The 13338-nt window shown below is 37.1% G+C and overlaps 1 protein-coding gene across 1 annotated transcript in view; it reads left to right on the forward strand.

The window, feature by feature from the left end:
* The window catches only part of LOC149150402 (ABC transporter F family member 3-like), a 189169-nt gene that overhangs the window by 97834 nt on the left and 77997 nt on the right, over positions 1–13338 (forward strand). The window contains exons 6-7 of the mRNA XM_089438047.1: positions 10858–10952; positions 11613–11699. Of these exons, the coding sequence (XP_089294173.1) occupies positions 10858–10952; positions 11613–11699 (182 nt within the window). The remainder of the gene's footprint in view (positions 1–10857; positions 10953–11612; positions 11700–13338) is intronic.

Genomic DNA, 13338 nt, shown 5'->3' on the forward strand with positions numbered 1-13338 from the left:
TTGCTCTAGAAAATTGCTGCAAACCCTCCTGCGCCCTAACAAGGATTCTGTCCAACGAAAATATTGGACTGCTGCTCCCTCTGCCTACTGGAATCACTCAATCTGGGAAGCTGAATTTTTCTGCTAACTTGCACTGAAAAATCGAACTGCCCAACAATTGGTAATTCTTGCCTTAGGCTCTGCGTATCCCCTAGAAATTCATCCCGTTGCTCCCTCTAAATAACGAATTTCTTCTTCCACTTCTGAGCTTCCTCATCTGATCAAAATCACTCTGATACCATGTGAAAATTTCTCTACTGAAATACTATTGCAACAACTGGAATTAATTCTTCTAACTGTAAATTAATTAACAGTTTATTTGCTACGACAAATATCGAATAAATCACACTGTAATCTTCACAAATAAGATTATTGCGAAAGATAAATTGGAAATTGAGAAAATACTGGCACACACACACAAACTATGATATTGTTATTTTTGGACAAATGTCCCTGAAAAAACCCAACTTGGGAAAACTAGTGTAGCAACTGAGGGTTTTTATTATTAAGTAGCAGGGAGAAATTCTGATTACAATAAATATCGCGAAATTGGTGAATTTATTGAAGAGAAATACTAGCAAAAATTCTTTATGGGAAATTACCATCTCTTTGAGCAATCTCGACACTGTCTGGCCTCTGAAAAGCTAGCCGTCCAAATCAATGTTGCATGAAGCGGAGATGGAGCGGGGACGCGGAAGCATCATTTTCCAAAAATCTAGGAAGCGAAGCGTCCGCAGAAGCGTCTGCTATATATATATGTATATATATTTTATATTTTTTTGCATTTATATTCAAAACAAACATCCCAAATACCAAATTAATTGTAGAAGACATGAAAACATGCATATTTTTGCATAAATCAAGATAGAGATGGCATCCATGATTCCATTGTAGTTACTAGTATGTACAACAACCATCTAGATTCTATATTCTAGCTATTACAAACATACATCAAATTTTTAAGCATATTATAAAACATAAAACATTTAAGCATATTATAAAACATAAAACATAGAGCATATTATGATTTATCTAGCAAGTGAGCATCTGTCAACATTTGTCATGTCTAAAATTCAAATAATAATGTTCACAAAATATGCCACTTGGTCACTGCCAAAACAAAAAAGGTTCAAAATTCAAATTTAGAAGCCTACAAGTCTAATGAGTAATCTATGACAAAAGTAGTAGATTGTGAATATATCTACTAATCTCTCCTCCTTCCACCACGAAGAGAATGTGGCGGTGGGCCTCCACGTGCTGGCAATGAAGAAGATGGTGCCTGTGGAAGCTGTGGCAGTGGCACTGAAACTGATGAAGAAGAACCCCCTGCTGTTGGTATTGAACCATGGAACCTAGGAACCAAGGGACCAGATGGGGGTGGGGGTGGCATATCAACACGATCATCATCATCTTGGAATCGCTCAAAAAATTCATGCAAAAAAAAAACACTAGTTAACAGAATTCAAATAATAATGTTCACAAAATATGTCACTTGGTCACCGCCAAAACAAAAAAGGTTCAAAATTCAAATTCAGAAGCCTACAAGTCTAATGAGTAATCTATGACAAAAGTAGTAGATTGTGAATATATCTACTAATCTCTCCTCCTTCCACCATGAAGAGAACGTGGCGGTGGGCCTCCACGTGGTGGCAATGAAGATGATGGTGCTTGTGGAAGTTGTGGCAGTGGCATTGAAACTGATGAAGAAGAAGCCCCTGCTGTTGGTATTGAACCATGGAACCTAGGAACCAAGGGACTAGATGGGGGTGGGGGTGGCATATCAACACGATCATCATCATCTTGGAATCACTCAAAAAATTCATGCAAAAAAAGAAAAACACTAGTTAACAAAAAATATTAAAAACATGAATTAGAGAAATGCTTTATAAGGAAAAATTGGAAAATTCATACCACAATGGACATACCTGGATAAGAGCATCCTCTAATTGCTCTAATTGCAACATTCCATCCTCCAAATTGGGCTCCTCTGGATTCTTATCCCAAATCAACAGGTCTTTATTAGACTTTGCATCTTCACAGTAATGGGACAACAATCGCAAGTTGTAATGAACATAAACCAAGCTCTCTGCCTGGTCTAAACTCACCCTGTTCCTTTCAACACCGTGGATGAAAGAATAAGAGCTCCAACACCTCTCTGCAGAAGAAGTGTTTACCACTTGTGATAGCACCCGCAATGCCAAAGTATGTAGAAGTGGAGTATCCCCTCCATGCATGTTCCACCACTCAAGAGAAGAAAAGGTCTCTTGATCTTTAATTGCATGCATGCTCCCAAATGGACCAGTGTTAAGCGTATAGTTGCTCAACTGTCTCCATACCAATGCAACCTCCTCTTCATCAAGGATTAATTTACTCAATGCAACCATATATTTTCTGTGAACCTCTTGATCTTGGTGTGGTTTTCTCCTGGTTCCGCCCCCCAAGTGTTGGTGTTGAAAGCCATGATGGATGATAGTATTTAGGTGTCAAAACATATGCTAATGCATGCAATGGAACATTTAGCATTTCCCATCGGTTTTCCACCTCTACCCGAATATAATTGTACAAGGTGGTATCTCTAGGCTCAACAATGTCTTTAATCTGCCCCAACATGCTATCCATTTGCTCATACACCTCCCCAATTACTGGTCGATCTGAATCTCCAAACTTGATCATGTAATAAATTGGTTTGGTGAATTGCAAAACATATTTAACCTGTGACCAAAAGTAATTGTCAAGAACAGTGTCCTTGACTGCATTAGCACCATCTATGTCAGTGTTAATTTCATCCCATGATTCAGCACACACCAGATTAGTTAAAGCTTGTCTCACCTTCACTAGCCGCCTAAAGGTGAGGTAATAACTAGCAAATCTTGTCTTTGCAAGTTTAAGCAACTGCAACTTGGAGTAAGTGCCATAGAAGTAGTTTACCCTTGTATGCCTGGTGATGAATTTACTGAGTTGCTTCCCTCCCTTGTAAAGCTCAGTAATCCACCCACATTCTTTGTGCTTCACAATATCATGCATCAAAAGGTTCAATGTGTGAACCAGGCACCCAGACCAAAAGATGTGTGGATAAGTACGCTCAATAATTTTTCATGCTGCCTTACAATTTGTTGCATTATCTGTGATCACTTGAACCACATTATTCTGGCCAACATCTTTGATTGATTTCAACAGGAGATCTGCAATGTTTTGTGCAGATCACTGATGGAGGAGTCATGACATGTAATAAATACTGCACCACTAGAAGAAACACCAAGAACATTTATCAAATGTTGGTTTCTAATATTTGTCCACCCATGTGATACAATGGATACCCCAGAATCTACCCACTCATTTGTAAAATGTGTCAAAGCTCTTTGAACCTTAGCTTTTTCTCTTTCTAATAACACTGTTCTAGCTTTCTCATAGTTGGGGGCCTTGTATCCTTTTGGGGCTTCATTGATGGCCTTTACCATTTCATGCCAATAGGGAGAGCGAAGCGCATTGACTGGTACATCGCAAGCACAAAGAAAACAGACTATTTTTCCATCCACATCATCCCTCTCAGCAACATTAAGGAAATCCCCTATTGTTCTTCTACCTCCAGAGCTTGCAGAAGTACCATGAGGAGATGAACTACCAAATTTAGAGGTTGCACTTGATTTAGAATCAGTGTTTTGTTTCTTGTTTTTGAGTTGTGCAGCCTCCTCTATTTGGATGTATTTTATTCTTTCTTCAATTGAAATGTTTGGGCAAATTTGTACCCCCACAGGACCCTTTTTTCCATCACTGTCCAGCACCCCACAAAGATGCCTCCTCACACGGGTATATGTACCACAATATGGTTTTCCTCCATGACAACCATGAGGGCACACAAATTTGTAAGTTCCACCACCTTTTCCCCCATCAAGTTTGGTCACATAGTTCCACAAGGGTGTTAATGCAACTTTCCCATCTAGTGTTTCAGTTTCCCCTTCAGGTTCATCCCCTTCCTCTTCAAACCCTTCCTCCTCATCATACATTGGGTCACTCGTATTGGGACCACTGTCCTCTTGTGTTTCTTCCCTTCTATTCCTACTCCCCCTTGCCATCATTGAAACCAAGAGTGGAATGATACATAGAAGCCAAAAGAACACCATCTTGGAATATGGATATAGGTGGTGGACACCCTGCAAGTAAAAGAGCAAGTAGAAATAATGGGAAAGAGTAGGAGAAGGAGGAGAAAAATACAAAAAAAATGTCAAAAAAATAAGGGAGTTTGGGGTTTGAACTTACCTCTTTAGCTCTTGTAGATGAAGTCCTCCAAGCTCTTGCTTCAAGCTCCTCGTCCTTCTCCTAGCTCCTCCTCCTTCACTTAGCTCCTCCAAGCTCTCTTCTCTTCTCTTCTCTTCTCCTCTCCTCTCTTCTCTTCTCCAACTCTCATAAACTCAAAGTGAGCAAAAGAGGAATGAATGGGGGCTTTATTCCCTTCATTCCTCACCCTGACCCACCCCCTTTATGCCAACTCAACAAAAATTAGAAAAAAAAAAACTAAATTTCATTATGCGCGGGGCCTTTTTGGAAGCGTACGGGAAGCGTACGCTTCCCCCTCCGAAGCGCTACGCTTCGTAGGCCCGAAGCGCTGTACGAAGCGTGCTTCAGAGGTCTGGAATCGCGCTTCGGAAAAAACCATGAAGTGGCAAAATCAAGCAGAAGCACGCTTCCGGGGAAGCTTTCTAGACGCATCCGCACGGGACGCGCTTCTGGGCTTGGAACTAGGGGTTGCTTCCTGCAACATTGGTCCAACTAACTCTGCGCATGCCCTGCATCACTCTAGTGAAGTCCCTCACACGCTTTGCTTGAATCAGCTACCAATCTAGCTGTCCTCCTTGCTGTTGAGTGAGAAACTATCTCTTTGGCACTCTAGAAAATATTCCCAGCCTCTGGAACTGAAAACAAGCTCCTCTTAGGGTGGATCGAATTGCCCTCTTGAGGCTCTATGTTTCCTTTGCGCAACTTCCTGGAGAAAATCTCGACCTCCTCATTCGAACTCTCCGGAACTGGAAAAATTCCTCTTGACTCACTGTCTCTATTCCTCTCTAGCCCTGCGTCCCTTCTCTGGCTCGAACTTTGTTGCTGGCTAGCTCGAATTGCCTAAGGAACTCGCATTGTTGGCTCTCATTCACTATGATGTATGTTTCTCCAGCTACCCATCGACCTCTTCTTATAATCTCCAGTTGGGATTGCAGCGTCCAAGATTAAAACTTAATTGATGGCTGAGATCATCTCCAAGTTGATCCGTGTAAGTTTCTAGAGAATTCCTACCCTTCTCAATTAATATTGATTAATTAATCAGTTTTCCTGAGTTTAGACTTAGGAAAGATTTAAAAATTGGTTAATAATTTAGTTGAGACACTTCTAGGTGGAATTTCTAGAAACAATTTCTAGGTTTTGGAGAACTCTTGTGTTTTAGCCTCTCCACAAAGTTTCGAGACTAGAACACCTTCGATGCTACAAAATACTAACAGAGATCTGCAGAGACATTTTGATTGCTTCGAAAGATAGGTGGTTCATCTTAGCATGGAGAATGAAATGGACACCCTCTTTGCCTCAAATGATGTAGCATGATGCCTCGGGAGACACAAATGCATTGGGAACTGTGAAACTATGTGGATGTAGAACCAAGGGCAAAAGGGAGAGAAAATTATGTAAAAGACACAAGGCACATGTATGGTAAAGGGGTGCATTGCGATTGGAAAGGATATTTCTAGGGAAAAGTTCATATGATGATCACCCTTACAAGGCTTAATGACACAAGTGTTTCCTTAAGCCATGAGACCCAATGTTGCACTAATCGTTATCGGGATAATTTCGACGTGGGGAAAAAATTGGGAAAAAATCGGTAATAATTGTGAAAAAAATCGTAACATACAAAAATATTCATTTTTTTCAATTTTTTTAATATCTAAACCATTTACAACATAAAATAAATACATTGACACATAAATATGATAAAAGAACTAATATATAAAATGTTTAATATCATTTCTAGTGCTACATCACACATAACAGTGAATCATGTCCTGAATAGTAAGTCTTGACTCCTGAGTCCCAACTTAGCCTCAAAATATCAACAAAAAATATAATAATGTATCTCATATCATGAGTCATAATGTCATATACAATGAAATGAACCAAATAATTAAAGTCTAATACTATTGATTTCCTTTGCCCCTTTAGATGTAGATGTCGGTGGAGTTGGCAGTAGACTTTGCTTTGCTCTAGAAGCTAAAGAACTAGGAGCTATAGGAGGTAGACCACATCCTCTACTGGTGATAGGGGTAGCTTGGGTCACCTCCTCCTCCTCATAAAAAAAAATAAAATTTATTTATTTATTTTTTTTTACCGCGATTTTTTCCCCAAAAATTGCAATTTTGGGAAAAAATCGTGATTTTTTCATAAAAATCGGCTATAAAAAAATTGATTTTATCGCCCGATTTTATCTTTTTTTTTGAAAAAATCGTGATAAAACAATTTTATTGTGATTTTTTGGCGATTAGTGCAACACTGATGAGACCTAGTGGTGTCTAATCCATGATACTCGCAACACCATCCCAGGGTATAAGAATACCCATCAAGGCAAGGAGTTACCGCCCACTTAGGGGAAGTCAGCAGTGCCACAAAGCCAGACATACAATGAATAAAAAAACCGAGAGTAGTTATGGCTGTCTACACCAATGGGGATTTGAGAGTCACTTTCACAAAAATAAAACACACCCACATGGCTTTACAAGGCTATAAGGCAAACCCTTTGGACTTGGCATGGCCAAAAAGTTCTGGAGTATCCCTACTGAAAGAGGTGTTATAGGAACCACTCTCAAACATCCTGAAACAACTAATGGTAGTGTTAAAAATTTATGTAAAGGGAAGAAAATGAAAGTGGAAATCTTTCATTTTCAACCTTCTTCCTTAAGAATTTAATATTATCATTAATTACATACCATTAGTAGGGCTTGGACAAATCCACTTGCGAACACTTGATATCCCTTTTAAGATTGCTTAATTGCCCTTAGTTGCACTCCAAAACCTTTTAGAGCTCCAAACTTGTGATTGAGTTGCATGAGAATGAGGCAAAAAATATATTTTAAGATGCTATTTCACTAGATAGGTATCCAAATTTTAGGACACTAGTAGGGCTCATGTTCGACACGAGTCAAAATTGTGTCCTATGAACATGACATGAGGCAAACTTGTGTCCTGCGAACATGACATGAGTGAAACTTGTGTCAAAGCCATGTCACACATGTCGTGTTTGAGACATGAAATATCTGACATGGGGGGTGGGGGGGTGAGGTGGGGTGGGGGGAAGGGGGGAGGACGTGTCATGTTACTTATTCCACTACATAGAATTAATAAACATATAAAAACTTAATAAAATTTATATATATTAATTTTATTAGGTCTTTATATGTTTATTAATTATATATTATGGACTAAGTAACATGACATGCCCTCACCCCCCTTATATATATATATATTTTAAACGGAACAAATAACATTTATATTAAAACAATTGGATATAGGACCAGAACCATTCACATGTTTCAGACATATCCAAGGCTTGTAAATTTGAGATTGAGCACGGAGGCTCAATCCAAACCTTTAAGCAAGTTCTGCATGACACAAAAATTTTAGTCCCTTTCCAAGTATAGATTTTCCAAAAACCCCCAAAGATCTAGACAAATTTGCATTCCATTTTGCACTAATTTTATTTTGATCTAGTCTGACTACTTGTTTTTCTTGGTGAAAAACTTTCTCCTTTCTTCCCAACTTGAGTCCAACCCGCATTTTCTACAAATTCCCGCAGATCATTCTTCGGCAAGTGCATGATAATTGTCTTGAGATCTTCCTTGTTTGCTTGATTTTCCCAAGAAGTTGCCTTTTCAACATTATTCCTTGTGGTTTCTGGAGGAGATCCATATTCCACAAGGGATTGCTTCTTTTCCATTAATGCTGCCTCTGGGGAATCCTTACTGGCAACAGGGGGATCCACAATGGCCTGCGATTTTTCGTGCTTAGATTCTATTGCTGTAGATGCAATTTCTTTGGCCATATCTTCTTCCCTCTTGTCTTCTGGTTCTTTCTTGTCCTAAATATCTTCCTCTTTGTCTACTGTATATTGATCACCTTGTGCTCCTTCCCACCATTTGGGCCTTTGGAATTTTTTCGGGTCTTTGCTACTCTAAGAACATTTGGGGCAATTTTTAATTACATGCCCCATTTCATACCATGTTCTACACTGAAGTGAAATATTCTCATAGTCGATCTTTTGGACCCAACATATTTTGGAGCCATCAAATTAATCTTCGCGGGAAAACCCTTGTTGAAGTCCATCTCCCCACAAATGTGGACATAAATAGTCTTGATTTTTTTTTGTTTGTTTGTATCGGAACAACGACACTAAAATTTTTCCAGTGCATTCCCAATGGAGGAAAGTGATGTGAGATTCTAGAAATGCAAGGGAAGGTTCAAAAGCCTTACTCGAGCTAGGGCTGTGGAGATTGATGCTGTTATTGGATCAAAAGTTGGAGTCCAAGGTTGCATGAAAAGTCCAACACTACCCCAAAACCACAACCCAACTTCACATATGGCCTTCTTGTCCTCTATATTATCAAAAACCATTACAAAAAAACCCTGAGCCATAGGGTAAATGTTCAGCTTGTCCATCAAAAGGGGCTTCCAAGTCTCAGAGATCCATTTGTGTAGATCAGGCAACCGCGACCAGTACCCATTAAACTTGCAAATCAGGCTATTCTCCGAAAAAATATTTCTCACAACAAAAAGCTTCCTGATCCACAAGAACATTGAGGGAAGGAATTTCTTGAACCATAGGAAGGCTAGAGCCAAATTTTAGCACAACGCTACACGAAACCGAAGAAGAGCTAGCTTGACCGGAAACCATACCTGCAAAAGACAATGTTTTTTTGCCGAATCAGAGGGATTCACCATTGAACAATCTACAAAAGAGATCAACATAAAATCCACTCAAACAAAGCAAAGATTGGATGGCTAGGTAGAAACCCTAGCTACTGCAAGGGTTTACAACAATGTGGAAAAAGTCGAAGTCAGGATTAAATTGGCAAAGGTCCAGAAATTGAAAAATTCGTTAAATTTGGGATGTTTTTGTAAAAGTTGGCAAAATTAAAAAAATACAAAATTATTCATTTTTAATTTTTTTTTAAAAAGTCGTTAAAGATACTCACAAGTTTTTGGAGAAACACCTGATTTTATCCCGACTTTTTCGATAAAATCCCAATTTTTTTAAAAGTCATTAATGAAACTACCTCACGATGTTTTGGAAAAACTCCCAATTTTATTCCGACTTTTTCAGTAAAATCCCTATTTTTTTGTTTTCCAAGAAGTCACCAAAAAATCGGTCCATAAAATCGGCTAGCTCAAAAAATTCTGACTTTGCCGATTTTATCACGACTTTTTCCACACTGGTTTACAGAGCTTCTTCCATTCTCATTAGCCCCAATTCATAAACATATAATTAGAAATAAGAGTATTTATATTTATAGAGATGTGAAATATATATAAAATTAAATAGTAGCTATTAGCTAAGATACATTTTACCTTATGAATTAACATATTCATTACTGATATATTTCAAAATTTCATATTTAAATTTAATAAATAAGCATACAAAAGCTTAATACTTACAATAATCTCTCTCTCTCTCGTTCTCTCTCGCTCTCTCTCTCTCTATATATCAATGCTATGCATATCACATAAGAAAATTAAATTAAAAAAATTATAGAACATGTCAAATTTTTTTTGCCAAGTGCACATATATGTAATTATGCAATTATGCGTATTATCAGGGTTTAATAATATTTCTATATATAGAGATGTAAATTTTATATAAATATAAATAATATTATTAAGAACTAGGATAGGTCCATCTTAACTCTGGATCTACCAAGTGTTGAGAGGAATCAAATCTCTCGAGGTGCAAACCTTTCCTCAATTTTTGCACTCAAAAATAGGTTTGCATCTTGAGAGATTTGATCACTCTCAGCTTTTGGTAGATCCGGAGTTGAGATAGATCTATGCTCGTATATAGGATTGCAAGTAAGTTGTGTCAGTCCACTTTATGAATGTGGAATAGACCAAGAAACACGATAAATTGAAATGGGACAAAATCATAAAACAACCCTGAAGTTGAATTGACTTTATTTATGCCCTAGTCTAATATCCATCTAATTGACCATTATAAGCTAATATTTATTTTGACACTGTTGACATGTTTATTTCAATAATCAAACCTTTATACAGAATGGTAGTTGGATTTTTCATAATGTTGAGAGAATCTGCAAGATGATGATAAGTTTTTAACGATTTGAAAAATATGTTGCATACACCTTTTGGTGTCATAATTAAAGGTTTAAGATTTTATGAATTTCAAAGCTGTGCGCAAGTCCAGGTCACTGGGTAAAACGCTGTCTGTATATTTTGTGGGTAAGACTGTCAATATATTTCCTTTCTATATTTTTATTGCTTTGTCACCGGCTATTCTAGATTTAGTAAAATGTTAAAAGGAACTTCTCTATTTCCACTGATAAATGGGTTCATGTGAAATAATGCATGCATGACATATTATACCATATATTGTGCTTCAATTATTTATTGTCTTATTCCGATTATTAGATTGGCTCTTTGTAAATTTGACTCAGTATTTATTATTTATGAAACCTTCTATCTCAGGGAAAATTGTAGTTTTGTCTATTCCACCAGATATGCATTTCATGTAAATTTCTGTTCTTGTACTCAGTATTCGTTGGATTATGTTCACAGTGGTTGGTCCAAATGGTATTGGCAAGTCAACTTTGCTAAAGTTAATTTCAGGGGAGTTACAGCCAAGCTCTGGTACAGTTTTCCGATCAGCAAAGGTATTTTTATATGTTTGTTTCAAACAATTTCTATGTAAAGATGTACATCTTGAGTTGCTTCTAAGTGTTACTAAATACTAGTATTGCTTTGTTAGGTGGGCATATTTGCGATTGCTTTGTTTTTCCCAAAACATTTTCTTTTACTTGAGCAGTTGATCTTCTATCAGTGGTTGATAATAGTCAATGCTAGAAGCTTGCCCTAAATCACTGTTAGGGCTGGCCATTTTAGAGATCTTGAAGATTCAAATATATTACCAATAGGATAACAGCTAAATGTATCATGAGATCATTTTCTTATTGTTAATGTTTCTGCATGCTGAATCAGATATTGTGCGGGTTACAATTGTAACTTAAATTTTGTTATTGCTGGTGTCCATTCATTTAGATGATGATCAATGGAAATGTTGTTTTTTTTGTGCAAGTGATGTGTATTACTCTCAAAGAGGGATGTTGATGTACTCTTAATAATAACAAAATTGAATGATATAGCGACATATAATCTAGACAGGGAATAATTGACTAAACTGCAAGAAATTAGTTAGGAGGAAAACCATGTATATGTGTGCAATGTCTGGCAGAATGTTTTTATCAATAGTCTTTTCTATTAAATTGTCTGCTGAAAATATCAGGAGACTTTAATTTTATTGATATTGTGTGCAGGTTCGAATGGCTGTCTTTAGTCAGCACCATGTTGATGGGCTTGATTTGTCATCAAATCCTCTGTTGTATATGATGCGGTGCTTCCCTGTAAGTCCTGTGATGCTCTTTTTTTGACTATTATAGATTCAGGTCAGGCAGTAATAAAGGGTTTGGTACCAGGATAGGTACATGTACCTAACAATTGTGAAACGTCTAAATTTATTATTGTTTCAGGACAGCTTAGCTGTAAACTAAGGGACATATTTTGTCCAGAGTGCATTCATCTTGTATTTACTTACAATTCTTGTTGCCCTGGATTATGTTGATCTAGGTTACCCTTCCAGAAAACATTGGAAGATATTTTTCATAATTTATTTACTACGTGGAATAATGATATCACAATGTTCATTGAAAGCAAATGATTGCACACTTCATAGATCACAAATCATGACTAAATGCCTCATCTAAGATTTTTACCGGAATTCTGTGGTGCAGAGTTAACACTAAGAAGCAGCAAAATGTTCAAATTATATGAAAAGTCCAATGCAGTGTTGTGAAAATCGCGATTAAATGAAAAAATTGAGATTTTTTCCTTCTGCCGATCAAATCGCGATTTTTATACGAAAAAATCGCCAGTATTTTTTTTGCCAATTTTTACTGAAAAAATCGCGATAAAAACGAAAAAATCGCGATAAAAACTTAAAAAATCGCTGGGGGTCGTGACAGCATAGTTTTATAACGTTTTTTTGGGTTTTTTCATGCAATTTTTTTGAAAGAAACAAATAATTTTTGAGTGGGGCAGCTTAATGATCAAGTCTAGGCCCTAGTATGGATATGCTATTCATGGTAATGTTAAATTCTTAAAGTAAAAGTGACATTTTCCTTAATCTTCATTTTCATCCATGAAAATGAAGATTAAGGAGAATGTCACTTTTACTTAAATTTTTAACATTACCATGTAATGACTCAGGATGTTTGAGAGTGGTTCCAGCCTCATTGGATTTCATATGGAGAAAGTAGAATTTTAGATTTCATCTAAAATCCAGCAGACTTATCAGTTTTTCAGGATTTCAGGATTGGGAGATTGTAATGTTTCCAGGTGACACCACCTGCTCGGGCTACCCCTGCCACCAGTAGAGGACGTGGTCTACCTCCTATAGCTCCTACTTCTAGTTCTTCAGCTTCTAGAGCACATCAGACTCCACTGCCATCTCCACCAACATAGGCAACAGCATCTACATCTAGAGGGAAAGGGAAAGCTGTGGCATTTTCTTGCAAGAGGGGCAGAGGAAATCAATAGGATTAAACTTCATTTTATTGTATATGACATTATGACATGATGAGATACATTATCATATTTTTTGTTGATATTTTGAGGCTGAGTTGGGACTCAGGGGTCAGGACTTACTATTAAGGACATGATTCAATGTTATGTGTGATTTTAGCGCTAGAAATGATATTAAACATCTTATATATTAGTTTTTTTATCATATTTATGTGTCAATGTATTTATTTTATGTTGTAGATGGTTTAGATATTAAAAAAATTGAAAAAAAATGAAAAAAAATGAATATTTTTGTACCAAACAATTTTTTCTTGATTTTTTCCGATTTTTTCCTATTTGTTCCCCGTGCTGATTTAATCCCGATCGCGATTTTCACAACATTGGTCCAATGTCATGGTAGTTTGAATTGGAGTGTCCATGTTTTGTTATTGAAGCAGTCGGGAAAAGGACATTTTATGTAAT

The sequence above is a fragment of the Pinus tabuliformis genome, chromosome 9 (genome assembly GCF_031772625.1).
Source record: "Pinus tabuliformis cultivar Carrire ecotype Pingquan chromosome 9, CPIR1, whole genome shotgun sequence".
Taxonomy (NCBI): domain Eukaryota; kingdom Viridiplantae; phylum Streptophyta; class Pinopsida; order Pinales; family Pinaceae; genus Pinus; species Pinus tabuliformis.